We start from the raw sequence: 27,712 nt of genomic DNA, 5'->3' as shown, positions 1-27,712 counted from the left end.
AGGCAGTGCGGACAGAGCTCAGAGGCAGGACACCTCCTGTGCTAATGGGTTTGCCCCCAGGCTGCTGGCCTCACCTAAGCCGGCACAGAGGAGTCCCTCCACGCCAGGCCCATGGCGGGAGCTGAAGCCGCTCCTTGGGAATCCCTTAGCTGGAGACGCTGTGCTCCATATTCATGATGAAATGCAAATTTCCATGTTCACGAGGGCAACTAGTAGCATGGTGCTCGGAGGATTCCAGCTGGTTAAATGTAGGGTTCTGAACAACTTCCAAACCAAGAATATTTTCTGGCAAGTGCCACAGCATTTTCGTCTGATGGTGAGCGAGGTTTTTTTTTTTTTTCCCCAGTCCTATGTGCCCTGGCTTCCCAATAATCTGTTTTTTTGTGCTGGCCAAGCTCTGCTGCCTTGGCGGGGCCTTCCCCGTGGATTATTCCATCCCAGCGACTCCTGAGGGTGGGGCCTGTCGGTGCAGACGGCTGGGGCAGCTGGGCAAGATGCGCAGGTATGTTCCAGCCATGTTTTGTCTTTTCCAGTACGGGTTTCCTATTTCTGGCCTTCCTCTCCAGTCTGGGTTTGGGACTGGTGTACATGTACATTCTGGATTCCAGCCCCTGCTAGCCTTTGGGTTCACCTTCCTCTCAAGCTCCCAGGGCCTGTGTGACCCTTTCCCCTTTGACCCCGCCATGTCAATGCCTCTTGCTGTGGTATACAGGTGTCAACATGGGACACTCACTGTGCCAGGCTCTGTGCTAAGTACTTTATAGGGATTCACTCACTGAATCTCCGAACAACCCGATAGGACAGGTACTCCCCATTCTATAGAGGGAGGCACAGAGGCTCAGAGAGGTTAAGTGACTTGCCCACGGTCACAAAGCCAGGAAAGTGGAGAAGCCACTAAGCATGTGGCCTGGCTGAACGGCGCTCCTGTTCTGCTTCATGACATCTGGTGTTAAGAACAGGGACAAAAGGCTGTGTGTGAGGAAGGGAACCCACGGGGAGGGTGGCACCTACCGTCCCAGGTCTGAGGCTCCTAGATTGAGGGTGGCAGCTGAGCTGGAGTCATCCCGTCAGGCCAGCACCCCAGCCTCACCCCATACGCACCAGGGGGCCGTCTGTCTGTGGGGCTGTGGTCCAGCTTCACCAGAGCCAGGGAAGCTGGGCCCCTCAAGTCCCCAAAGCAGCTCATTGTAAGGAGCAAAAGTGACTGAGAACAGCAGGGGGTTTCGTCGCTATATCGCTTCGCTGTGTCCCACGCCCACAGCACTCCTACACGCGTGTGCTTGCGCACATGCACTAGCTGTGCCCCACCATGCACAAGTGTGACACCGCCCCACCCCCAAAGTCCGCTTCCCCCAGAAGGAACCAAAGTCTGTTCAGAAAGTAAACTCCAACATGTAGTCCGAGAGAAAGTAACAAACAAAAAACCCCAAACTTTACTTGAATTTAGCCATTAATAAATAATTTACAGTATGTACACGCGGTGACACTCCACACAGGTCGCAGACATGAGGACACAGTGAGGGGTCCCCACGTCCAAGCAGAACGCCATCAAACAACCAAAATAAAGTGCTTCATTTTTTACTTCCAACATAGGGACCATCTAAAAACCAGCAGGGAGGGGCCGGGTGAGACCCTCCCAGCCCCCTGCCTGCGGTTTGGCAGAGAGGGGGACCTCTTGGAGGGGGAGGCGGGGAGCCTCCCGGGCCAGTGTATGAGAGGTCCCCGGGGGAACAGCAGAGGGGCTGCCTCGGAGGCCGGGGGCAGGTGGGACCTTGGGGGGCTGCGGGAGGCTGGCTCTCGGGGCCCGGCTGCACCTCTGGGGGCAGAGCCTCGTCCCGTGTGTCCCTAGGGTTCTCTGGATCAGCAGCAGAGGCGGGCGGGTGCAGGTCTCCTTGGCTGGGCAGCTGGGCTGACAGGAGGCAGGAGCTAAACCTCTCCTGACTGTGTGGCCAGGGCCTAAGGGAGGGGCCCGGAGTGGGGAGGCCCTCCAGGGACGCTCAGGGCTGAGGGGCCTGCTGGGCCCAGCCCTGCCCCAGAATGCAGCCCCAGCGGCCAGCGTGGGGAGGGGGGCTTGGGGGAACAGGTGAGGAGAGGGCAGAGGATCAGGGCAGGCCAGCTGGCCCTATCCCCCGGGCTCCGGCCCACACCCCGCGGCCCCCTCCGCAGCCCGGGGTTCTTGCTCTCTGCTGGAGGAAGGAACAGAGGTCCAGCCGCAGTTCTCTGTTCAGACAAGGGCTGGACTTGCTAAGCACAGTGGGGAATGGGGGACAGTGTGCGGCCAGAGGAGGGCCTCCGGGCCCACAAGTGGTGTTGCTCAGAGCACGTGCCAGCACACATGCCCCCCTGGACTTCAGGGCTCTTGGGCAGAAGCCTGGTAACCGGTGTTGAGCCGGGCCACAGCGGCCAGGCTGCCCGCGGTGGTCTCCGGCAGCCCACAGGGAGCCCAAGGGCAGGAAGGCACCAGGCGGGCACAATCTTTTGGCCAAAGTGTTACATCGATTGGTTAAGGATGCCAAGCAGCACCCCAGGGGGGTCCTAAGGCCCATGGCGCCAGGAGGCCCTGCCTGGGGGTCCTGCCTCACAGGTGCCTCGGCCCCGGTGGCTTAGTGTGTGAGTGTGCTCGTGTAAGAGTGTGCGCGTGCGGCGGGCGCAGGTGGCCCCCCCCGGGGCAGCAGTCGGTGGGCCTGACCAGTGCAGTGCAGGGGCGGGAGGGGTTGGCCTTGGCCCGTTCCCAGTGTGTCTGGACGGAGCCCGAGGGGCTCTGTTTTGCATATTCACACTGCGGGGGGTGGGGTGGGCGAGGGGAGCGGCACCCTTGCACGTAGCTCTGCAGAGTCACAGATGTCACAGCTCCCGTCACCACAACCGCTTCAGGCCCGGGAGGGTGGGGGCCGACTGGCAGCCCCGCCCCTGCCAGCAGACAGCCCGAGGTGGCTCCTCGGCACCTGTCCCTCCTGGGCACCTGTCCCACGGCCCGCCGGCCAGCGGCTGCCTCCGCTCCTGGCCCCCGCCGAGGTGCAGGGCCACCCGGGGGCCACCAGCCCTTCCACAGTCGCCCACCAGCTGGGGGACAGCGCCAGCCTATGCGGCCACGGCTTCCAGGAACACAGGGAGCAGGGCGAAGAGCAAGAGGCTGCCGAGGAGGGGCCGGGAGGCCGGGGGGCGCCCTGCAGCCGCCGCCCGGCCCGGGGGCTCCTGCGTCCTCTCGTACAGATGTAGTCTGTCCTTGTCGGAGTGGAGCATCTTGACGTCCTCCAGGGCGTAATAGGCGGCCAGGGTGAAGTTCACGTCCCCCGTGGTGAGCAGGTCGAAGACGCAGGCCTGGTAGTAGAGATCCTCCACGGGCAGCTTCTCCTTGCACTTGGCCGCGGCCGTCTCGTACGGGAAGGTGTCCGGGGCCGCGGGCGTGGGGCTGGCGGCCGCCGGCCTCCAGGGTCCCTGGGGGCTGGCGCGGAAGGCCTGGAAGTCGATCTGCTGGTTGAGGGGGCAGCCCCGCAGGCAGAGGTAGAGGCCCTGGCTGTCCTGGTCCTCCACGGCGTTGACCACCTCCTCGGGCATGCGGACCGCGAAAGTCAGGTAGCGGCCCACCTGGCGAACCACAATGGTGGTGCCGATGTACTTGGCCTGGATCTCCACGTGCTGGCCTGACACCTTCTCGGTGATCTTCAGGCTGTTGGCCCCGTGCTTGTCCCCGCCATTCTTGGAGCCGTCGGCGAAGGCGGCCGGGAGCTCGTCCATCTCGGCCTGGTACACCTTCTGGTCTACGCACTCCTGGAAGTTCTTAAAGATGATGGTGAGCTGCGGGGAGCAGCAGAGAGAGGGGTCAGCCATGTGGCAGGGGAAGGCCCCGCCCCATGCCCGCGGTGCTCTGCCCCTTCCGGAGGGTGGGGAGAAGCCCCCAGGGCGGCCCAGACATAACGTCCCCATTCGGGGCACAGTCCGGAGCCACCTGCACCATAAAGCATGGAGTATCTTTCTTTAAAACAGCTTGCTTTTACTTTAAAAAGGATTGGCTTAGGAAGGGAACTTCAACTTCAGATCGCACGCTAAACAGAAAACCAGCTCATTTGCTGTATCGGGAAGAGAGCCATTAAAAGCAAAGCAGAGCTAATTAAAAATAAAAGGTCATTGTCCTTTATGCGTAGGCTGAGCCACGGCCCCCACGACATCAGGCCCTGATCTCTGGAAGCTGTGAATGTCACCTTACGCGGCAAAGGGGACGTTGGATGTGCTTAGGTTAAGGACACTGAGCTGGAGGAACCATCTTGGATGACGCGGGTGGGCCCTGAATACAATCACAAGTGTTCTCGGTAAGGCGGAGGCGGCAGGTGTGAGCACATTAGTGAAGGCCACGTTTCCATGCAGGCAGAGACTTGAGTGATGTGGGCCCCTTGGAGGGATGCGGGCACCCACCCGAGGCAGGAAGAGGCAGGAAATGGATTCTCCCCTGGAGGACTGGCCCTGCCCACCCCTTGATGCCAGCCCTGTAAGCCTCCTTCTGGACGCCTCACCTCCGGAACTTGGAGAGAATACACTTGTTTGTCTGAACCACTTAGCTTGTGATGTTTGTTACACCAGCAATAGGAAACGATTATGGTCCACAGCTGTACCCATGGGTCTCACGCCGCCAGTGGACCTGCGGCAGAATTCCTGCGTAAGGATGGCAGGCCACGGGCCGGACATGGCAGCAGGTGGAACAGAAGAGATGGAGGCTCAGGAGGAGAACGACCGCTGAATCAGAGAAAATCTGGGCTCAGAGAGGCAAAGTGACTTGCCCAGGTCACACAGCAGCCAGCAAGAGGCAGAGCTGGGATTGGTCTGTTGGTTTCCAGCCCCTGGGCTTTTTCAGTCATAAGCCCACAAGATGGGAGGCCTGGGAGAAGGACGGGAGGATGGGAGACAAACAGCCCGGGCATCGGTGAGTTCCCCCCATTCTGGGTGAGGTGTCTGTCCGCCACAATCCTAACAAGGAGCACTGTATGGGTCGGAGACACGAGCGAGACTGGGAGGGAAAACACCAGCCCTGCTCCCAGGTGCTGGCTGTTTTACCACTGGTAGCCCCCTGGCCCGAGGGCAGCCGGAACCTAGACCCACAGCCTGAAAGAGGGAGGGACGTGGGTGATGGAGGTGAGATGGTGTCCAGGCCCTTTGGGAACCCCTATGACCCACACTGCCCCCCGTCCCCGCCCCATTCCCAGGCCTTGTCCTCTCATCCCTGCCACCCAGGAGAGGAAGGGCTGGCTGGCTGGCTATCAGGGCTTTGTGAGGGGTACCACACCTCCCCAGAGGGTCTGCGGGCTGACGGGACCCCGGCAAGCGGTGGGGGGGACACTGCCGACACGTATGGCCTGGTCTCAGCTGAATTCTCCCCCTGGGCACTGTGGGGGTGTGGCAGTTGGAGGATATGCCCGCGGCCTGGGAGGCTCCTGGGGTAGAAGGCAGGGCCAGGCGGTGCTCAGGGTTTGCTGACCCGACAGCAGGTGCCCAGGGCTGAGGCCCTGCCCTGCGAGAACCCAGAGAGGAGGCTGGCGGCAGGCCTGATGGGGAAGGGGGCAAGGCTACAGCCGAAGGCCCTTCACTCAGGCCGAGGGTGGGGTCTGGGGCCAGGCCGCAGGCCAGGGAGTGTCTGGCTGCAATTCCAGGGTGGCGGGGGGCACAGACAGGAGGCTGAGGGGGGAACCTGGAAGGGAGTGGCCTCAGCAGCAGATGCTGAGAGGCCTGAAGTCTGGACACGGGTGGCCTAGGGACCATAGAAAGTTCTAGGCTAAGTAAGCAAGCCAGCAGGGTTGCAAAAGCCCAGCTGGAGATGGGCTGGCTCTCTCATCACTGCTCAGCAGGTTTCCCCACGCTTGTGTGAATTTATGGGTGACCGGGCAGGGTGTGCACGGAGGCCTGGGACCTTCAGGGAGAATGGAGAGGGCGAGGGGCAGGCTGCGCTAGGACTTCTGGAGCCTCTAGGCCCTTCGGCCTCAGTGGGCCCCTTCGTCCATCAAAATAACCAACGTTATGTTTGGTGCCTGCGCTGGTGTTAGGACAAACACAGTCTAGGTCGGGTGATGCTGGTCTTTTTCCTTCTGACTTTAGAAGATAAGGAAGCCTTTTTGGGAGCCTCTGAAGTCCTGGGCCATCAGGGTGCTGTGCCCATGGGGCCAGACAGATGACTGGCCCGGTGGGTGGGGCGGCACATTCTGCTATCGTCATAGGTCGTGGGGAGGGGCTGGGGCTCCAAGCTGAGGGCTGGAGGCCCCACCAGGGTCCCCGGAGCTGGATGTGTGCAGCTCACTGGGCACTGCACGCTGTCTCCCCGTCTCTGTGCAGGGGCTCCAGGCTGCCTGGAGGGCGGTGCATTTTTGGTTCGCCGTAGGATCTCCACAGTGGCTGTGGCCCCTCCATCCTTCTTTGAGCCCCATGCACTGAACCGCATGAAAACTGCCACTACTCTACTGTCCTAAGCCTGCAAAACAGCCCCTCCCCACAGCGCCACCTCCTGCTGCTTCCTTCTCTCCATCCAACCCTCCCCGACGGACAGGCAGCCTGCTGGGGGCGGGAGGGGGGCCAGCCGGGTGGTCTGGGCACTGGGTGGTCCCACCGTCGGGGGCGGGGGCAGAGGGATGAGGGACTCTGGTGTCCCTGCCTGCTGTGCAGGGCCACACAGACACCGGTGGGGTGGGGGGGCTGCTGTCTAAGCGCCATCAGTCCCCCTGGAACAGGAAGGGCTGGTTTCACTCTAACCGCCATCTCTCGTGGAGACAGCCTCCTGGAAGCCTGACAGGCTGCTTGACTCTTCTTGGCACCGGTGCCAGGGACTCAACCACAAGTAACAGCATGAAGGGGGCCTGTCGAAAGCCGGGCGGCGTGCTGCCAACACGGTCACGGGCGCGGCTGCTGCTCCCTGTCTGTGCCGCCCCCCTTCCCAGGGGGGCCCCAGGCTCTCTCCACTGTGCTGGGCACAGGGCAACCGGGTTCCGTCAACAGCTATTTATGCAGCCCAGCTGCAGGCCAGGCCCGGTGCTGGGGGCCGTATCCACACAAGGAAACTAAACAGTCTCCGGGCCCCGTCCTCACGGAGCTCACACCCCAGGAGGTCACACATGAATCGGGCAGCGTGACAGAACGGTGATATTGCAGAGAACCAGCAATGGGGAACAGGGGGGAAGAGACCAGAGCTCCTCCCCTGCATGAACCTCAGTTTTCTCATCTGTAAAATGGGGTGCTATCAGCGGAGCTGAAAGCAGGGTGGAGGAACAGGGCAGGCAGGGGACTGGGCACGGAACGAAGTCCCATGGGGGGCAGGACGCTGGTTAAAATGTCAGCTTGGGCTGGAAAACACTACACCTCGATCACCCACAAGTACTGAAGGCTGGACTGGTGTGGATGAAGTCAGTGCCATGGGAAATGGGCCAAGGCTCCTGGGCACAGCCCCGTGGCTGAGGCTGGGCGGAGGAGAGCGGGCAGCGGGGTCCAGCCAGCAGAGGAGTCTGGCAGGGGGCTCTGGTGGGTGGCTCTACAGGCTGTTGCTGCCCACTCCCATCCCAAGCACAGAGAAAGGCCTTGCAGAAGGCCTGCCCAGCGCTCTGGGCCCCACTGGGGCCCCTCAAGGCCCTCAGCATCCTGCCCCCACCACGAGCACCCCTTTCCCAGTCTTTGTTAGCCATTGTAAGCCCGGGAGCTGCCGGGAGGAAGGGCACGCGGAGCACGGAGGCTGGCCCAGAAGAAATGTTTGTAAATGTTGGCTGGATCAGTGAAGGGGCAAGCAACACACCTGAGCAGGGGCGCCCAGGAGAACAGGTGTGGGCAGACCAAGGGGCTGGGGACCAGCTGCTGATGCTTCTCACCCGGGAACCATGAGGCTCCCAGACTGCTGGGGCGATGGGGACTGGCTGGGCCACAGACACTGGCCCTGTGACTGCTGGGCTTCTGGCAGCGCCTTGTGCTGCCTCCTGGCTGACGGAGCTGTAATGGAAAGCTGCTGAGCTCCCGGCCTGCAGGCGAGGTCAAGGTGGCCCAAGGTCACAGCACATATGGGCTGGGTTGGTCAAGCTGTGCTGCAGAGCCTCGCACCCTCTGGAAACTCCATGCTCGGGTAGTTCTGCCGGCCACAGTGTCCAGCGGGGAGCCTGGAGCACAGCAGTCTAGCCCGGGGTCCTCGTGCAGCTGCATGTTCACAAACTGAGTGATTCTGCGCCCCCCCTTAGAATCATGGGTCAAGTGAACGAGCGGAACACCAGAATGAATGAATGGACCGGTGGTTAATCCCTCTGGTGTTTGGGCAGCATCACCGAGCCCCGGGGAGAGCTGAGCTTTGCATCCAGGGGTCCTAAGCCCAGGCACATAGCCCCAGCCTCCAGGACCCAACGGCACATGGCCTAAAGGCTCCTGCTCCCCCAGCACCCCTACCCAACTGGGGCCGCAGCCCAGCTCTGCTGGTCGAAAACCACAGTTCCTCCCAGGTCTCCAGGTCTGTGCTTGGCTCTGTTATCAATGTGATGCCCACACCACCCTGGGTGAGGAAGGTCAGGCCTTCTGAGGTCCCCGTCCCTCTCCCACCCACAGACCTCCCTGTGTGCCCCTGCCAGCAGGGGGACAGAGGGGCGGAGTCCCCTCCCACAGTGTGTTTGCTGCTGGGTTTAGAAGCCACCGCGGCCTCAGGCTTCTGCCGTTCATTTTTCTTGGCTCCAGGGAGAGGATGGGTCCTAGATTCAGGCCTGTGGAGGGCTGGCAGGGGGGACAGGGGCAGTGCAGACAGCACTGGCCACAATTCTGCTGCCCACCGGGCTTCACGGCCTGGTGCCACGGGCCTGCAAGGTCAGCCGTGGGGTTTCGACCCTCTTGTTTCCTGCCCGGCACTTGGGCCCAGAAAGAGACCCTCTGTGGGCACTTCTGAGGGCCACCAGAGCAGAGGGAAGTGGCAGGAATTTTCCTGGCTGCCAGGTCCCCTCACTGTCCTCCTCTGGGGTGTGGAGGGACAGGAAGGAGCAGCAATGCCCTCATGGGCCAGCCTGGCACTCCCGACACGCTGCCTTGACATGTGCTTTCCCTAGGGAAACACCCGCTGCCAGCCCGGGCACCCCAGGGGGCTTTAGGGGGCTGGGCCTTGAGGAAGCAGATGTGTCCCCAACACCTGGGCTCTGAGAGCCAAACAGCAGCCCACCCTTGAGGGGTGCCCCTGGCTGGATGGAAATGGGGGACCCTCCTGGAATCTGGGGTGGATGGGGAAGTCCCCCTGCCTGGGTCATGGGCCACCTCTGGGGCTGCCTCTGCTGTGGCCCCATGAGCAGGACTTGAGTCCTGCTGCTTATACACTGAGGCCTCCTTGGGTCAGAAGATGACCAGCTCTCAGCGGCTTCTGGGACTGCAGATGGGAAGTGCCTCTCGCGGCAGCGGGCACACACTACGCTCGAGTCACACAGGGGGCCAGGTCAAGTCCTAGCGGGGGGGTCCCAGCCAGCTACACTCTGGTGGGGAGGCTGTTTTGCCTCTCAGAGCCTTGTGCTCAGGCTGTGCCATCTGGCAGGGCCAGCCCAAGGGAGGAGGGAGAGGCTGCCTGGGTGGCCCCCGGGGGCCCAGTGAGCGGCTTCTCCATCCTCACCCATTCCATCTGCCCTGTTCCCAGACACCACGGCCCTCCCTCCTAGGTGCCCACGGCCTCTTAGTGTCGGTGTGGTGAGGACGGTACCCTGAAGCCCTGGCTGACCCCATCAGCATCCCACAGCCCAGCCCCCCTACCTGGCGTCCCCAACGCCCTCTGTGCACCTGAATCACTGGGAGCTTTAAAAAAAAACAACACACATCTGACCCCACCCAGAGACCTGCTGTCAGTTGACTGGGGGGTAGGGGGGGAGTGGGCGCAGAATCACTGTCTCCTAAAATCTGCTCAGTTTGTGAACGTGCGGCTGCACGAGGACCCCAGGGTAGACTGTTCATCTCCAGAAGTCTGCTTGTCCAGGGCAGGGGTTTGCTTCCTCTGGACTGGAAGCCCCTTGAAGGCAACGATGGAAATGTACCTGTAGAGAGGCTTCTCTTTGATTGGGTTTTAACACAGGAGTTCTACCAAAATACAGTTTGGGGCAAGAAAAGAATATTCCAAAAGTTTGGAACCCGGTTTTCTGCAGAGTGTTTCTAAACTTTCTGACTTTACCGGCAGTAAGAAGTTACCCCGGACCCAGCCTGCGCCCAGGCACACGCACACACAGCAGAAACGAAGCTTCCCAGAACGCCTACCCCTGCCCGGAACAGCCAAGCTGCCTTCCCTGTCTGTGGGCGGTTACGCCGTCCTGTTCTATCCTGCTCTACCGGGCCCGATTAAAGAAAAAGTCAACATGGGTGTATGCTGGCTTCTGACCCCAGAATGTGATCTCACAAACAAACCCCTCATGGGTAGCAACCAGCACCCTGAGAAATACCAACCTCTAGGCAACGTGCAGGGATGGGTCCAAGTTGGTTCAACTCATGACAAAGGATCTCTACAACAGTCCTCTCTAAATAATCTGCCCATTTACTGGAATGAGAACTGGGTTGGGCAGGGTGCAAGAAGGGTTGGGTCTGGGCCCTCCTGACAGCAGAGAGTCTGGGTGGTGACCCCACGGGGTGCCCCAGCCTCACCCTCTCCTTACCTTGCTGGTGGCTGTGGCAGGTGAGCCGGGCAGCACAGGTGTGTTGGTGACCTGCACGTTCAGGTAATTGTTGTCGATGAGTGGCCACGCGCCCTGCACCTTGCAGGTCTGGAAGCGGTCTGTGAAAGTCCTGAGGTGCGGGTCCCCAAAGAGGCCGCAGTGCGTGTAGTTGGGGGCGGCCGAGTGCCTGTGGAAGCTCTTCTCGTAGTGGCAGACCTCGGGGCTGTCGGAGCGCTCCTGGCTGTCCCCGGGCGGCGGGGGCGTGCGCAGGCGCGGCTGCGACGTGGGGCCATCCTTGGTGCAGTTGTGCTGGCTCATGAGGTCCTCTATGCCATGCGCGGCCGAATGGTAGGCCAGGTCGCCCCGGCAGGCGCGGGCGGTGCGCCGGGTGCACAGGGCGTAGGTGCGCAGCGCCGCGCAGAACTCGGGGGCGTCGCCCGAGGCCAGGGGGTGGCTGCCGGCGGTGGCGCTCCAGAACTCAGAGTTGCACTTGAGGATCTTGCACGGGGAGGTGGCTGTGGAGAAAGGGAGGTACGCCCTCAGGGTGGGGTGCCCAGGCTTGGCCACGCTGGGGGGTCAGGGCTGCGGGCCCAAGAACAGCACCCCTCACCCCACACCACCCACTGCACACATTCACTCACGGACGGCAAAGCGCTCCCCCAGGTCGTAGTGCAGTGCGGAACCTGCCCTTCCGGCCTTCCAGATTCTTCTGTGCAGCCCATATCGACCCCAAGTGGCCACGCGTGCAGATAGCGGGCTGGAGGCTGCTCGCCCGGTTCCCAGCCTGTCAGAGGGGCTGCCAGTGCTTCTGGGAAGCAGGCCTGTGGGACCTGACAGGCCACCCTTGGGTCTTGGACATCTGGTGATACTTCCACAGCCATCCTCCCGAACTTTGGCAAAAGCAGCAACAATGTGGCAGAAAAATTAAGCCCCGCTATTCAGTACCTGTTTCTAGCTCTGCCACTGTGTGACCTTGTACCAATCACTTAACTTCTCTGTGCCTCATTATACTTATGTGGAAAATGGATAATAATCATATGTACTGTGTGAGGTTGCTGAGTGGTGAAGACTTAGGCAGGCACTGGCACACAGCAGCTGCTCGACAAACGCTGGCCGGTAAGGCAGCTGTACTGGCCCTGGTCACCTTGCAAAGCAAGGGCGGCTGCCCCGTGGTGGCTGTAGCCCCATCCCTCTCTATCTTGCTCCAGAGAGCCAGCCGGGAAGCACCGAGAGTGATCACCTCAGACCTGCCCTATTTTATTATTTTTATGTCATAAGCTTTGAGATCTTTGAGATAAGTAGCTACAAATGACCATGCCTGAGAACTGTGGCTTTAACAGGCCTGAACGTTGTGCCTTGACACGTGGAATGTGCCCTTTCCCAGCCTCCATGATTCTTCTGCACAGCCCTGAGTGACCACAAGTAGCCAGGCAGCAAGAAGGAAGCTTCTACACAGGCTTCACGAGCAAAGGAGCTGGAAGGCCAGCTGGGAGGCCCCGCTTCTGGGGTTGTAGGCCACGCTGGAGTGAGTGACAGGAAGGGGGCCACTGCTCCAGCCACTCCTGGCTGGGCCACTAGCCTAGCTCGTGACCTTGGACAGGTCAGTTTGCTTCTCCGGCCCTGGCTTCTTACCTTTAAAATCAAATTGCAAATAAAAGCCAGGAGAGATTTTATGTGCAGGGAGGCTAAGGAAAATAAAATCCAGCAGCTGCCCAGTGTGAGCCCTTGGCTGTGCTGTGAGGCCCCGCTTACCTGGCTACCTGGAGGCCTCTCCTACCTCTGCGGGCGGACAGGCACGGCTCTCTGAAGTGCCCTGCCCAAGTTACACCCCACGCGCAGGGGTGTGACTTGGGCACATCATTCAAAGCCTGAAGTTTAGGACCAGCCAGGCTTTCCCCCTAACTTGACCTGTGTGTGTCACACTGCTGACCAACAAGGTTTCTGCAGGTGGTTCTGGGTGGACATTTTTCATTTGAGCAGTGACATATTTACTTATATGTGTCTTAGAAAACATAAACCAGATTTGATGGAATAGCTACAGATTTTCCATTCTAATAGTTCAGAGTTGAAGAAGTGGGGTGGCTTACAGAAGCAGATTCGGTAAATAACAGGCAGAAACTGCCGGGAAAAGGCATGTGGGGAGCAGTGGGTGAGCCCCCCACTGTGTGGCCTCTGTTCCACAGAGATATGCTCCTGGGCAGGTCTCCCTTGAAAGGCAGCTAGAAGGGTCTCTGGCCCTGCTGTCTGCACAGTTCTGCAACCTACAGAAGACACACAAAGGCCCAGCCTCCAGGTGGCCTATGGATGCCAATGTGGCCTGCGGAGGAGCAGGTCGAAGAGCCCCTGGTGGTGGGGGAGGTGAAGAGGTATGTGTGCGTGCAGAGGGCGCTGTGCAGAACAAGCACTTTGGGGGAGCACAGTACAAACGGGCTGATGGGGGCAGCTACCACCCCCATCTCTGGCCAGCGGCCTCCATGCAGGGCTTGCTCCCCCAGCCTCATTCATTCTGGGAGCAAGTGTGCTGACCTGCTCTTCTGTGTTGTCTGAATCACGGAGACGCAGCTATCAGAGAAAGCTGCCCGAAACGGACACGGGCCTGCGCTGAGTGGCAGCCACCTGGACTGTGCCCACCACCCACCAGCCCACTGGCCTTGGGAGCCCTGCCTACATCCTGGCGTGGGCCCCCCTCTGGCCCTCACACTGCCTAGAAGAGACAAAGGACACTGCCTGTCTGTGACCCAAGCAGGAGCTGCGCAGGCCTGTCTCCAAGCCATTAGAATATCTGTCTCAGCCATGCAACATCCCCTCCACCATCCTCCACTACTGGGCGGATCAAAGGCAGCCTCTACCATGAGGGACCTCCAGCTTCTCCCTGAGGGCCCCTCCTGCACCACCAAGATCCCCCCACCAGCCAGGAGGCCTATGGCCTTACCCCCAGCAGACCCCCTGGCAAGGGGTCTTCTGTCTGCACACTGCCTGCAGAGGGGGCAGGAATGGCGCCCTGGGTGGGACCAGCCTGCACTCAGATGAGGTGGGGTATGCAGGGTGTCCCCCGAAACAGGAGACTCCCCAGGTACTTGAACTTAAGGGGAAGGTAGTGATGGACGTCTGCCATCTCCACAGCCTTGAAACCTGGGCTGTGCATGGCGGACCAGCTCCAGAGCTCTCCCTGTGTGTCCGGAGTCCGTGACCAAACTACCACAGAGGTGCCCTGGAAGGGGGCGCCTCCCGTGCTCTGGGGACATCAAGTGGGGTCTGCCAGCCCAGCCGTGGCCTTTAATACTCTGTCCAGAGCAGCGCTCCTCAAACGCCACAGTGCCCACCAGCCTCGGGGGCTCTGGGTCAGCAGGCCTGGGGGCCTGAGGACTGCATGGCCGGCAGGCTCCCAGGGGAGTCCCAGGCTGCTGGTCCACAGGCCACAGTTCTTTAGAGCTGGGCCATTTTCTTTTCAACAATCATCACAGAAAGGCCAAGTTTGAACCCGCTGGATCCTGGCCAGACTGGAGTCTGTGAAAGGGCATTTCCTCTGGGTCGGAGGGGGCTCCAGAGAGAGAGGGCAGTGAGAGGGAGGCAGCTCTCCCAGGGGCAAACGGGGGGAGGGCACAGCCGCCTGGCTCTCAGCCCTTGGAGACGAGGCCCTCCAGCTCTCTGTCCAACACGTGTTCCCCTCTCCGTCCCGGGGAGAATGTTCTAGATGCTGTCACCCAGGACTGGGCCAAAAATGGAGAGGTGTGACGGCGACCGTGGCTTTGTGGGGAGGTGGGCAGGGTGGGCACAGGAGGGAGGCTGTCAGGTTCGGGTCCCACTCGGTCTCTTGCTAGCAGCTGTGGGAACTGGAGTCTGCCTCAGTTTCCTTATCTGTGAATCTGAGGCAACATGTGCCTTAGATTTCACTGAGGATTAAGTGAGACGTACACGGTGTGCCTGGGACCCCCAGTAAACAGGGTCCCTGACAGAGGTCTCAGAGGGGGACAAATACAGCCCCCAGTGAGGTCAGAGGTTAGAGGTCATTGGTGGGGGAGCCCACCTGTAGCGCGTGCTGATGCAAACTGACCCACCTGGATCCCAAGTTTCCGCAGCGGCCCCAAACCCTCGGGGGACTGTGAGCGGGCTCGCCCACCTTCCTAAGAGTTGAAGAGGAAGCCCAAGCACCCCCACCACAGGTGGAGAAGCTGTGGCTCAGGGTGGGGGTGGTTTGTAAGAGGCCACTGACAGTGACCAGCTGGGACCAGATGAAGGGCACCCACTCTGCCCATCATCCTGCAGGCTGGGAGGCAGCCCTCCCGGGCCTGTCTGCCTGCAGCACACACGCCTGAGCCGTGTCTCCTGGAGGTTGTAGGAAGGGCTCTGGGTGTTCCACAGCTGGGAAGTCTCCACGGGTGGCGAGTGCAGGAGCCCTCGATCCCCACCCATCCTGCTGCCCTGTGTCCACTCCACTAAATCACAGGGGAAAGGCCCCCCCTAGGTCAGGGACCAGAACATAACCTGGCCTGGCATCAAAAGTAAAAGTTCTCGGCTATGGCTTCACCTGCCAAAGAGATCCCAGAGGGGCTGATTTTTATGTGCTGCAGCTTTCAGAAAAAGCAGGCGACCTTAATTCCAGGCAGGAAACCATAGACTTTTCTGATGTGAGTGTCCAAGGAAGGCAGCAAGCAGAGGAAAGTCTGAGAGTTTGAAAGAGATCTTATTGCAACTCCTGTTAGCAGGAAGAGGAAGCCAGCTTTGCTGAGCGAGCCACCCTCAGTGCTCCCAGGGGGCCGGAAGGCCGCCAGCTGCCCTGTTCCTGCCTGGCTCCTGCAGACAGCAGAGTGGCCCCTCTTGGCCCTCTGGCCACCGAAACAGCCAATATGCACAGAGCCTAGAGATTAAAACATTGAGCTAGGGTGAGAAGTTCCCCTGAACTTCCATTTCTATCCCAGGCGCCGTGTCCTTAGGTTGGAGTGGCTCTCGCAGGGCCGCTGTTAAACCCATGGTGCGAGGGCCTGGGTCTCACACACCCAGGGAAACGTAAAGGTGCCACACAGACCTGGGTGCTCCTTAGAAGCACGTTATGCTTGTTTTGTTTCGACCCAGGCCTCCTGAGACTTAGAACTTCACATGCAACGACAAAGGGACAAACGGAAGAATCCACGGGCTGCAAAGACAGTGGCTGGCCCGGACTTGCCAACAGGAAGCCCCTGAACTACCCCCAGTGCCTCAAGAGGCAGGGGCCTGGGCAGTGCCTAGAGGACCGGGTGGTCTCTCAAACTTACTGGGGGCGCAGTGGGCTCCTGGTGCTCAGGCTGGGAGCCCCGGCAGCCATCAGACCCATCTGCTCCTGACCTGTGCAATTCGGGCTGGAACTCCCTGCTGCTCTGTGCAATCTACTTTATCCAGATCGCTTTACCTAGCTCCGTGCTGGCCTCTCAAGGTGCACCATGGAATTTTACAACTTGGGGGTGGGGACCCCAGAGGTCCCTGGTTACCGCTTTCCACCTCCAGCCAGGCCAGGAAGTCTGCCTGGCAGCAATCCCACCTCCACTGCCACCAGAACTCTGCCAGGGCAGGGCTGGCCACCGCTCCGACAGCTCCAGCTCTGACCCCCACCTGCCCCCCAGGGATGTGCACAGGGCCTGCCTCTTCTCTAAAGCCACACAGAGAAAGCTCAAATGCAACTCTCCTGCAAATATTGAAGACGGTACCCCGCACCCTCCACCCCTGGCCTCCTGTGTTGCCTTCTACGGCCTCACTCTCCGGCCACTTTCTGTGGGCTGCACCAAACAGTCGGCATCATCCATTGATGCTCCAGGTCCTGTGCCATCTCCTGCCTGCAAATCCCTTCAGAGCAGGGGCCCCTCATCTTTGTCCCGGAATACTCTGGCTTCCACAATCGAAGTACCTTAGAGTATCTGACACCTTTTTAAAGCCCCCACCCATACCCTGCTGGGTCTCTGGGGGAGGCTAGGGCCTTCCACGTTCCCTGGCACCCCATATGTGTAAGATTTCATTTTGCAGGGAGGTGGGCTCCAGACTGCCTTCCTTGTGGGCTGAGACACGACAGCAGGGGACATCACGGTCACACAGTCTGCTAGACTTCTTTTCCTTTCAACCCAGTGCCTTTCTCGGAAACAGAAAGACTCGGGGCAGGGAGCTTGGAGCACCAGCTGTCCTAAACCAGGCAGGGTGAAAATATTGAGGCACCAGTGTGGCATTAGCCGATTTCAGAGACCTCCTTTGAACTGCTAATCAAGCCCAATCTTTCAGAATAATAGCCTGATTATTACCGCCTTGTTTGCATAACAAGAAGCCCAATAAAACATTGCACTGTGAGCGGAGGGGGTGTGAAGGATCAGCCCTGAGAAAGGAGTCTTAGGAATGCGGTGAGCCCTCCGCAGCCTGGACCCTGGAATACAGACAATGCAATTTGCCACCAAGAAAAGCCCAATAGACCAATAAATTACCCGCGTGCAAAGGGATTAGATCAGGTTTCAGTTGCGTGTAGGAGGGGTGGAGGGAGCCGGGAAAGAGGGAAACCTGCCTCCTCTTAAAGGGATAAGGTTTCTTTTGAATACAACACCCACGATCAAGTATTCTGTCCAACTCTGTGGCTTGCAAAGTAAAAATGCCTAAATTCATTTACTTGCTGCAAGTTCTGGGCCCTACCAGGTGCCGGGCCCTGTGCTTCGTGAGGTTCCAGAAATGAGCCCCAGTTAGTTTCTGTGCTCAGGTAGGCAAGCTATCAAACTTCTGGAACGCAGAACAAACACGATTCATCTGGATACCAAACCACACAGGATGTCAGGATGGAGGGGCTCAGAGGGTATCAGGGAAGAGGCATTTCAACCAGGTCTCCACGGGTGGGTGGGGCCTGACAGGTGATGGGGGAGGTCCCAAAGGCTGGGGCAAGTGGAGTTTGGGGCCACATGGTAAAGCCCGGAGTGCTGGCTGCGCCCGATATGAATGAAGCACGTTGCCGCTCAGCTTCAAACGGCTTCCCTCTGCTCTGCGGGCGCGGCCCTGCAAGCTTGGTTTCTCTGGTCCCGCCTCCTTGCCAGATTCCTCCGCAAGGGGGCACCGTGTCCCAGCGGTTTCTGTCACGGCCCCCTGCCCGCGCCCCCGTGTGTGCCTCGGGGGCCCTTCCCACACCCACCTGCTGGTCCCCTGCAGGAAGAGCCCTCGGTGGTTTTGCTTTTCCTGACTGGACCCTGATTTGCCAGCCTAAGTATTTCAGGCTGGACCCAGCTGACCCGGGGCGGGGGGGGAGCGCCTGGAGAGTTTTCAGTGAGTCCGTGGATGGTGTGGTCAGAACACTATTTTAGGAAGCAGTGTAACTTAAGAAGTGATGCCTTCCCCTGGGACAGGAGCAGGCAGAGCGAATGGAGGGCCGCTTAAAAGAAATCGCTGCACAGCCGTTGGGAAAAGCTGGAGCTGAAGCCTGAGACCGCTATGTCCTCCTCCTGCGCGACCACCTCCCCGGGGCGGCAGGCACGCTGAGGCTCCCTCCTGGCAACCAGCGCCCCCCTGAGGTGGACAGGAGCCTCGCGTAGGGCTGAGACCAGTACTTCGCGTCTGCAGCGCGAGCAGCAGCCCGCCGATCTGCACGCTCCCTTGTCCCTTAGCACTGAACCTAGGAGGGGACAGTGAAGGGATTTGTGCCAATATTTGGCCAACTCTGGCCTGGGCAGTGTTCTGGAGCTGACAGATGCTTGAAGCAGCCTATTTGTGTCACTCCTGTGGGACTTTCAGTCATCCTGGTGTAAACATCCAGGAGTTTGGCATCAGATACCTACAGGAACACACCCAGGTGATGAGCTAGATTGGCCGCCAGATGCAGCAGATCCTACCTGACTTAACTTGCAAGAAGCCAGAAGCGACCCCTTTTCTTAAGACACGTTCCCCCCAGCGCAGCCTCAGTGTCCCAGGGAACCGACAGAGGCCGTAACTCCAACGTGTCTCCCACCCTTTGGATGCACTGGGAATTTTCTTGGGGCTTTCCTCCAAGAGCAAGGGTGGATGCAAGAAGCCAGAAGTTTCCCGAGAATCTCAACTGACCCAGGAAGGGGAGGAGAGCAGGCTGGAGAGATGGGGCCGTTGCACTGAGCAGGGTGGCCAGAGGTGGCCACATGCCACTCACTGAGGGGGGCGGGAGGCACTGCCCCCTGTCACACCCAGCCAGGGCTCTGCTGCAGCCTCCACACACGCCAAGTTGCTGCAAGAAACCACGCCAAGTGCCAAGGAAAAGGGCACACCTCAGCCTTCCAAGCTGGGCACCCTCCCCCAGCTCCCACTGGGCCACATGGAACTGGATCAAAAGCACATGTGTTCACTTTCAGGCCCAAAGCCACAGCAGGCGTGTCAGTCAGGAGGCTGAGGGCTTCTCTGGGTGAGAGGGACCCGTAGTGGGCAAGGGTGGGGTGTAAGATTCCATTCCAATGCCACCCTATCTTAAGGCACAGAACTAAGTTACCCTGGGTTCCACAAGGAGGGTGGTTATGGGCCAAGGCATCGCTTTGCAGATACAGATGAGGCTAGCAGGTGAGCTCTGAGGCATAACCCCTTTTTCCTGAGTCTAGGGCTGGCTCTGGAGATGATAATTTTCCATTCTGGCTCTGCCTCCAGCAACCCTGGGCTCATCTGCCTGGTGGCTCCAGGTCAAAATTCATTTGCAGTGGCTTTTCTCCCTGCCATTTGGAGGCAGGCCTTCCTCCCCGACCTTCCCCATGCGGTGGGAAGGTGCGTCAGCTGGGCACATGCCCGGCTGGCGCACACACACATGGGCGTCTGAGTTCATGGGAAATTCATGGGCATGGGAGGCTATAATGGGCTCCTTTCTGCAGTGACCTGGGGGCAGAGAGATCAGTTTAATAGGTGTCTCAGTCTTCTGACTACTCCAGACAGAGAGTGGAATGGTGCACGAAATGAATAATAATGAATAAATAAGCAAAACCCCAAAGACCCAAAACTGACTTGGGGAACTGCACAGGGACAGCCCCGTCAACTTGTTTTCCTGACCTATGTCTGGGTGGCATCCTCTTTGGAATGCTAAGCCAGGGATGGATGGGGAGCAGAGACGGTCTTTGGGAAGAGGCAAAAATGCTGATCCATGAAAAATGCGGTCACTCTTCATTCTGCTATCTAATCATGTATCCAGAGTTTGTTTCTTATTTTTCCCCCATTGTAAAGCTTTATACGCTACATAGCAAATTTAATGAGTATGTTTATACAAAATCTGGTATATGGGAAAGGGCAGGGGTCTGGATTCTACTCCTGGTTCTGCCACTAACTAGATGTTGTAATATCAGGGAGCCTCTCTGACCCTCTGTTTCCTCACTGGTACAGTGGGAATGAGGATGCTCATGGGGAAGGTGTGATACTCTCATGAGGTGATATATTTAAAGCATTTGGTAGAGTTCCTAGTACACTGTGGCCACCCGATAAATGGGAAAAGCTTTAAAAACGACTGTTCTCCTTCACATGATCATACTTTGGAGAGAACAGTATAAGGTATTATGTCCTGAAGGATGTTCATGAATGTTAATTAGTGATAGTTATCTGCAGGAGGTTGGAATTGGGGTTATTTTCATTTTATTTAGCCTTCTCAGCATTTAGATTTACAAATGAGCATTATTTTTATAACCAGAGAAAAATTATTTTGGAAAAAAGATTAGGGTATCTGAAAAAAATATAAACAAACCCAAAAACCTGTGGTCTCTATTTAGCAAAAAACCCAACAAGCAGGAATGCAAAAAACCTAGGGCCCCTGTCATTTTCCAGGATTGTGCCAAGTGTGTCTGGGGTGCATAGCAGGATGGGTATAAAGAAACAGAAAATGGGGTTTCTGCCTTTTTCTGACAAAAACCCAAGACCCACAAAGTAACTTGGCCAGGGGGGAGGGGACAGGTGTCCAGGGCAATGCAGGGATGGCACTGGGCCCCAAAAGACAGCACTGGACTTGGGCCTTGACCAAGTGGGCAGTCCCATTCCACACTGGGCAGTAGCCCCACCAAGGCAGGGAGCTGCCCACGGGTCAGGTGTCCTGGGGCGGTAGCAGCCTCCCAGCTCATGTGCCAAAATCGCAGTGCACAGCAGGTCCTAGTGCTGGTCAGCTGCTTGTAGCAAGGTGACAATGGGAACAGTCAGGAATGGGTGGAGGAAAGAGCCTCACCCCCAGGTGAGTGGCCTGAATGGAGATACCCACTTTACACCCAGGACTTCACGATTCTGGGGTCCCTACCAGACACAGGCTGGGCACTAGTCCAGGGCACAGGAAGGAAGAATCTAGGATTGACCAACCATCCTGGTATGCCCAGGACTAAGAGGGCTTATAAGGACGTGGGAATTTCAGTTTTAAAAACTAGAGAAGTCCTGGCTGGGTAAACTAGGATGAGTTGGTCACCCTAGAAGAAACAATGCCTCCAACTGTAGGCAGGTTGAATTTAGCCAAGCATTCAAACAGCATGGCATCTGACCACTCAACCAAAATATGACGTAGGGGTTTTCTACACAATCTGTTGAGGACCTTGCACATTTCACCAAAGAGAGGATTTTTAGTAGGAACCACATGTCCGCCAGCATGCAAAATGGTCCCCACCCCATCCTTACCTCCACAGGGTCCCCTTTCCCCACTTCATGGACTGTTCTCATCTGAGCCTAGGGAACCTTCACCAGTTCTCCTATGAGCTCTGGGTGACCCGAGCAATTTCTTCAACCTTGCAAAGAGGTTTCCCTCCTTATATCAGAAAACCTGAGATCTCCTCTTAACTCTCTGTTTCAAAGGGTCCGCCCTCAGGGACTAAGAGGCCAACTGTTGGTAGGTACATCCCTCCATCTCTGGGAACCAAGGCTAGGCCCTGCAGACTCCTGGCTTGTCACACCCAGCCTGCTAGCTGCCTCTGCCGCCATGTGCTCTCGCAACTGGACATCATTTCATTCTTTCCCTTTGAAACACCAAGTCCTATGGGAGGGCAAAAATGTGGTAAGCAGGTTGACTTGCTGGCACATTTCTGAGTGGCAGCTTTGAGAGAAATAGTCTCCTCTCTATGACACAGACGCCCTTGGTCAGCTCAGAGAGTGTTGGTCTCTCCAAGCCTTAGTTTCCCCACTGAGGAGTAAAACGTCTACAGCTGCAGTGTAAAAGGAAAGGGAAAGAAACTCCTCAGGGCAATAGTTCTTAGAACAGCAGTCCTCACACCTGGGCACGCAGCAGAACCCCAGGAGGTCTGTTAAAGTACAGGCTGTAGGGCCCCGCCCCCAGCGTATCTGCTTCAGGTCTGGGGAAGGCCCAGGCCTTGGACTTCTAACCAGTTCCCAGGGGAGGCGGACGCTGCCGGTCCAGGGACCACACCCCGAGCACCACCATTCTAGAGTCTAGCATCCACATGTAGTTAACAGGAGGCCCACCAACAGATCTACAACATGGGCTTTTGACCGAGTTCTCTTAGAAAGCTGTTTTATTAAATCACCAGGGTTTCAAAGCTTAAAAAGTATGAACTGTGTTTTGAAGAGGATCCTGTTTGTGGGAGACTTTTAAGAGGCCCTTTTTGGCCTCCTGCCCACTGACCTCTGCCCCATCTAGATGTGATCACTCTGTCTGCCCACTGCAGGCCTAGCATCATCCAAACAGACACCCTCACAACCTGAGGGACACCACAGAGCCCCTCTCCCTTGTTCAGAAGAGGGCCCCAAATGCTGTCACTCAGGAACACCGAAGGCCTGCCATACACGTTGAGTGAGTCCGTGTAAACAGTCTCAGAAGACACAAACCCTCTCAGTCCAGGAGAGGCAAAGGCATCTCTCTCCACATAACTCTGTCCAATTTAATTTGTACTCCTATGGGTTTACTCCTGGCAGCCATTCAAGTTAACTAGCAATGAACAAAACCCATGCTTTCAGGCAGCTGCCGGAGCCAGATTCCACCTGTCTTCAGTGGGGGAGGCCACAGCACATGGGTCCCTGAGCGTCTCCAGGCCTCCCACTTTCCAGTGCTTTCATTTCCTCTCTAACGCCCACCCCCGCATGCCCTGCTGTCCATCAGACCCGCAGGCTCTCTGACTTTATTCCAAAGCAGCCCCTCTGCCAAGGTGTCAAAGGTTATGACAGTCCGTCTCTTTGTTGTGGAAATGACCCATTTCATCTCTTACTTAAAAAACTTGCCTTTTGACCCAGGTTTCTTGAGCACACACAATTTTGGAACCCCCCCTGCCCCTCCCCCTCCCCGTGCACTAGTCTGGGGATACTGGAAGCTCAGTTTTCAGTAAGGTGGGCAATTTTGAGTAAATGCAGCTGTCAAGGCCTCAAATTAGAAGCAACATTAGCCAGTTGGCATGACAGCCAGGCAGCTATCTCTTCTATCTGCCAGGTTTTAGTTACCAGCCTCGAAGCCAAAAAGAAATGGTCTTCTTGGAAACAAAAGTGATGGAATTTGGGCTGTGAATTATATAACCCACCAGTTTTCCTCAGACTAAGGGGGATACTTTAAAAGGTTTTTAAGATGAAGAAATGGAGTGACAACATAGCAAAAACACCACCATCCAGCCCTCTCAGCTCCTGCCTACCTCTGAGTACCTTCTAGCCCGCCCTTGCTTTCCTCGCCAGCCCAAGAAGTTAACAAATGCTGCCGCTTTAAGAGCGGGAAGGTGTTGTTTTAAGGGCCTCTAAGCCCCACTTCTCAATTTCAGCTTCGAGCTGAGATCACATCCCCCACAGCAGCCAGGGGACAAAAGCCATTTATCAACCCATCTGATAAAACTTCCAATGGGCTGGATCTTTATCTACACCAAGCTGAGATGCACACACACTGCAAATTCCTGCTTCTCCAAAAGGGGGATTTCTTTTTATAGAAGAGGATCATTTATTTCATTTTTTTAGTTCTTGAGAGGGAACCAAATCAGACTTTCAGCCAGCCAGACCCTCTGGAGGTGGGGAAAATGGCTTTTAAAGAGGATGGGGGGTGGAGTAGGGCACTCTGCTGCTTGACCCACGATGGAGGATTTAATAATATTCCAGGGTGAGCGTGCACGGGGTCCAAAGGCTCTTGGGGGCACTGTCACGCCTCCCACACATCTTGTCCTTGGGCCAGGGTCTTCCCAGTGGCATCTAGGGCTGGGGGCAGGTTGCGGCTCTCCGGGACGCCTCTGGGGAGCACAGCTGCTGAGTGAGGTGGGTGCACTGGACCCAGCGGGGGACCCTGGAGCAGAGCTGGGGAGAGAAGAGAAACTATCTCTCACCCCTTACCGCTGCCAGTATGGCCCGCCCGTCGGGAGCCTCAACTTGCAGCCAGGCCGAGCCCGGACTACCCAGTTCTGCCAGTTCCTGAAACCTAGTTGGCTGAGGAGCAAAACAAAACAACCCAATCCCAGTTTAACTTAAATCCTTTATTGCAAAGCTCGGCTGTGCGCAGGAGCTGCGGATCCTCCGCTGCAGAGCGAAGCAAGCTCACGGTTTTGCAGAAAGACACCTCGGAACCCCGCAACACAATAGAAAACGACCGGGGACATCCCGAGCCTTGCAACGGGGACCATTTCGCCCATGACACTGGGCTTACTAGTAGTTTTAGCAAGATAGAAATTGTTATGAAGGGTTTAACTGGCGTTCCCTTACTGTGAGTAGCATACGGCAAAAATGAAATAGTTTTATGAAACATTATAAAGAAAACAAACCGGGGATTTAAATTTCGTGCCTTTCCCCCCTCCCCCACGAAAGGGTATAAAAAAAAAAAAAAGTAAAGAAACTGGAGCGTTTGAGAAGGAACAAATGCTTCTCTGTGGAGTCGGTCTCCCTTCCCCCAACAAAAACAAGAGGTCCGGGCTCGGAGGAATTTGAAAGCAGGGATCTGCCAAAAACATTGTGAAAAACTATGGGGGATTCATTGGAAACAGATGGGCTTTTTCAGCTTTAATTCTGAATTTCTCTCCCTTTCTGACACAGTAAAAACAAACAGGGGGCGACGCGGAATGTTATCAAACAGGAATACGGCTCACGTGCGCCCGGTGCGTGGGCTTCCCCGCGTGGGCAGGCCGGGGGGCGGGACGGCTCTCCGAGGAGGGGCGCGCAGGGACTTGGCTGGAACCTCAGGGGCGCCCCACCACCACCGGCTCCACTCCGGGCACCCGGCAGGTTTGCGCACTGGTGGGCGAGGATCCCCCAAAGTGCCCCCTGCTGTCAGCGCGCGCCTCCCCAGCTACCTCTCCGTCGGGGCCCCCCAGGGGCGCGTGCCCTGCACCCCCTTTCCTGGAAGGAGGGAGGCGCCCCCGGCCCCTGCGTCCTCCCCGCCCGTCTCCTTCTCACTGCAGCCGGGGCGAGGTGCCGCCTGCTCGGCGTCCCCACGGGCATGCACCGCGCCTGCGGCGGGACGCGGGGGAAACAAAGACCCGTGGAGGCGCGAGGCGGCGGCCCGGCGCACTTCGGCTCCGACCGGCTGGCCGGCGTGTGGCCCGGGGCTGCGTCGGGGCCCGGCGCGCGGCCGGCGGCCCCCGGGCCAGGGCAGTGCCTTACCTGCGGGGAAGCTGCAGAAAAGGACGGCGAGGGTCGGCCAGAATCCCAGGGCTGAGCGCGGGGCCCCTCTCCCCATACCCATCCATCCAGCTCGGCCTGTTCCCACCAGCCTCTCCCTGGAAGAAGAGTTCAGAAGAAAAGGAGACAGTAAATCACGCTGCGGGGAAGGGGCAGCCTCGCTCCGCCGGCGGGAGCAGCGAGCCGGGAGGCTCGGCCCCCCTCGGCCGCGGGCGCCCGGCGCTCCCCCGCGCCCCGCCGCCATCCATCACTCGGGTCCCCTCCAATGTGCGCGCGGCCCCGCCACCCCCGCGCCGCGCGGCCCGCCCCCTCGCGCTCGGGTTTCAGCGCGGCCCGCGGGGGGCGGAGCTCGCTGCGGGGGCCTCGGGGCCGGGGCGGGAGGGGCGCCCCTGCTCCGCGACCCCCGCGGCTCCCCCTCAGTGCCCCGGGGCGGCCTGCCCAGCGCGAGGACGGCAGAGCCCCTCCCCTCCCGCATATTCCCTGTAAACATCTAACCCGACTAGAAACGCTGCTTGCAGACAAACCCCAGGACCCCTTCCACCGAGGCTGCCGCCCCGAGGCCGCCGCTGACACCCCCTGGCTCATTTCTCTCACTCAGAGGTGTCCGCGGCGCGGGAGGCTGGAAAACCCGTTTCCGAACTGTCGGTGGTTTTCCGGGACGGCGCGCTGGCCGCTGGCCGCCAACGCACCTCGAAGCTCCCGCCCTCCGCGGCCCCGGGCCACCCACCCGGCCCGGGCTGCGCTGCCTCCAGCAGCCCCGCCAAGCACCTTGCTGCTGCTTCTCGAGTCCTTGCCCGGGCTGCGCTCCCCACTTGGGGGCCTTCGAGCCCGGCGGAGGGGGCAGGAGGCCGGCTGCCACCCCGGAGGAGGTGTGGATCGCCAGTGCGCAGGGCCCGGCCACCTGGCGCTGCCCGGGCAAGGCCCCCGAGGCTGCTCCGGGGAGGGCATCAGGGTGGCGACTTCCCTCAATTTGGTCGCTTATTTTTCCAGGAGGAAAACGCCTCCTCCCCAAGGATCTTTTTCGGTCCGGCAGCTCCTCTGCCGCTGTTGGGATATTTAAGAGACTGGCAACTTCCTCTGGGAAACATCGTTTGGATGGAACGGCAATAGGCCAGAGCAAGTGTTTTGGTCCATTCCTCCTTGGTCCCCCTCACCTCACTTCCAAGACTGCTCATCTGGTTCTTGGGGTGGGGTGGGGGTGAAATCTCTGAGTTTTTATCCAGTTCAGATGTTTCTCTTAAGCACTATTGCAGTGCTCATTTGCTGAAGGCTGCACAGGCTGCGAGGCTGTGTCTGAATTTAGGGGGGTTCCTGCCAGAAGGGGAGTGTACCTGAAGGAGCAAGCCCGGGGCACCGGGAAGAAAGCTCCGTGTCCCTAAAGCACCCTCTGAAGCAGTAACGCTTCTGGATCTGGCTTCTCCTAAGCAGTTGAGGGGGCTAAAGTCCCAGCCAGCTGCGCCGGGGGCTGGGGGTGGGGGTGGGGTGCAGAAAGAAGCTGTTGCCTCTTTAGGGCAAAATGCCGTGATGGCATCTGCTCGCTCACCTTTACAGTGGGGGTGCCCTCAAGTTTCTTTTTTTTAATGGTATTTCCCTCAAATATTTCGGTCTCAGTCCAGAAGGCTCTAATTATCATTCCCCCAAACCGGGGTTCACTGTAAGACCCAGTTTGCAAAATGCTACAGGTTTGTCTACCCACCACAAAGTTCAGGTCTCGAATGACATTCCAAGGCTTGGCGCGTTTTGGGGCCAGACCCAGCACACTGAGGCAGGCACGGGGCCAGAGTGCACAGAGGCGCCTTTGAGGTCCACCAATTAACACCATTGGCTGGATTCTGCCTTTCACAAGTTCGTTCTAAAGCTCCTCGCTAATGAGAGAGAAGGGATCCATTAGCATTCCCAGCAGCCCTAGCAATAAATTAACCCCCACCACGGCTGGGTCGGAGAGCAACTGGGACCGAGCAGAGGCTGTGCAGGCTTCAGAAGGCTGGGAAGCAGGCCCTCCCAGCACTGTCCTTGCCCAAGTGTGGCAAGGACACACTTTTAGACTCCATGGCAGTTCCTTCATCTGTAAGGCACAGGTTGCTGAGACTGTCACTAATATTGAGACTGCAAACAAATACAATTTAGGAGGGGCACCAGGCCAGTGGGAGCTCCGCAGTGCTTCTGCGAGGGGACTGGCTGCCATTCTGGGAGAGCCCTTTCTCATGGCCTAAGCAAATGATTTGGGAAAGGGATGCAAAGGGCTTTTTTCTCACGTGGAGAAATGTGTGAGGCTGAATTTGGACATCAGAGATGTGGGGATTGGACTTGACATGGTGTAGACTATCAAGAGAAATCCAGTCCCAAACAGAGCAGTACGGGTGGGGTTGACCCTGAGGAATCTGTAGATACTGGCCAAACTAACCAGCTTATTGACAGCTCCCCAACTCCTTACAGGAATAAGAAATTCTTGAAAGGCTGGGCTTAGGAACTTGGCACTCAGTTCACCATAGGAGCTCACTTAACTCAGAGTGTAGCTGGCTTCAGACAAATAGCTCGCATTATATACTGACCACTTACATTCTCCCCTAGGTGGTAGCCTGGACCTTAGCGTAGAGACCTTTTCTTGC

General features: G+C 58.2%; 1 protein-coding gene across 5 annotated transcripts in view; it reads right to left on the bottom strand.

Moving 5' to 3' along the window:
- Positions 1-1,398: 1,398 nt before the first annotated feature.
- The window catches only part of RGMA (repulsive guidance molecule BMP co-receptor a), a 39,863-nt gene continuing 13,549 nt past the window's right edge, over positions 1,399-27,712 (bottom strand). For 2 of the 5 annotated variants that reach the window (XM_036878681.2, XM_036878680.2), the window contains 3 exons: positions 25,086-25,201; positions 10,614-11,128; positions 1,399-3,798 (listed from right to left, as the gene is read on the bottom strand). In XM_036878681.2, coding sequence (XP_036734576.2) covers positions 3,082-3,798; positions 10,614-11,128; positions 25,086-25,201 — 1,348 coding nt within the window. In that variant the 3' untranslated portion in view covers positions 1,399-3,081. Of the gene's footprint in view, positions 3,799-10,613; positions 11,129-25,085; positions 25,378-25,598; positions 25,737-25,871; positions 26,009-27,712 lie in introns of those variants that run through there. The other 3 variants (XM_036878684.2, XM_036878685.2, XM_036878679.2) reach the window with 3 other exon arrangements.

Source organism: Manis pentadactyla, chromosome 18 (assembly GCF_030020395.1).
Source record: "Manis pentadactyla isolate mManPen7 chromosome 18, mManPen7.hap1, whole genome shotgun sequence".
Classification (NCBI taxonomy): domain Eukaryota; kingdom Metazoa; phylum Chordata; class Mammalia; order Pholidota; family Manidae; genus Manis; species Manis pentadactyla.
The sequence above is the reverse complement of the archived record's forward strand: the minus strand, read 5'-3'. Positions and strand labels throughout refer to the sequence as shown.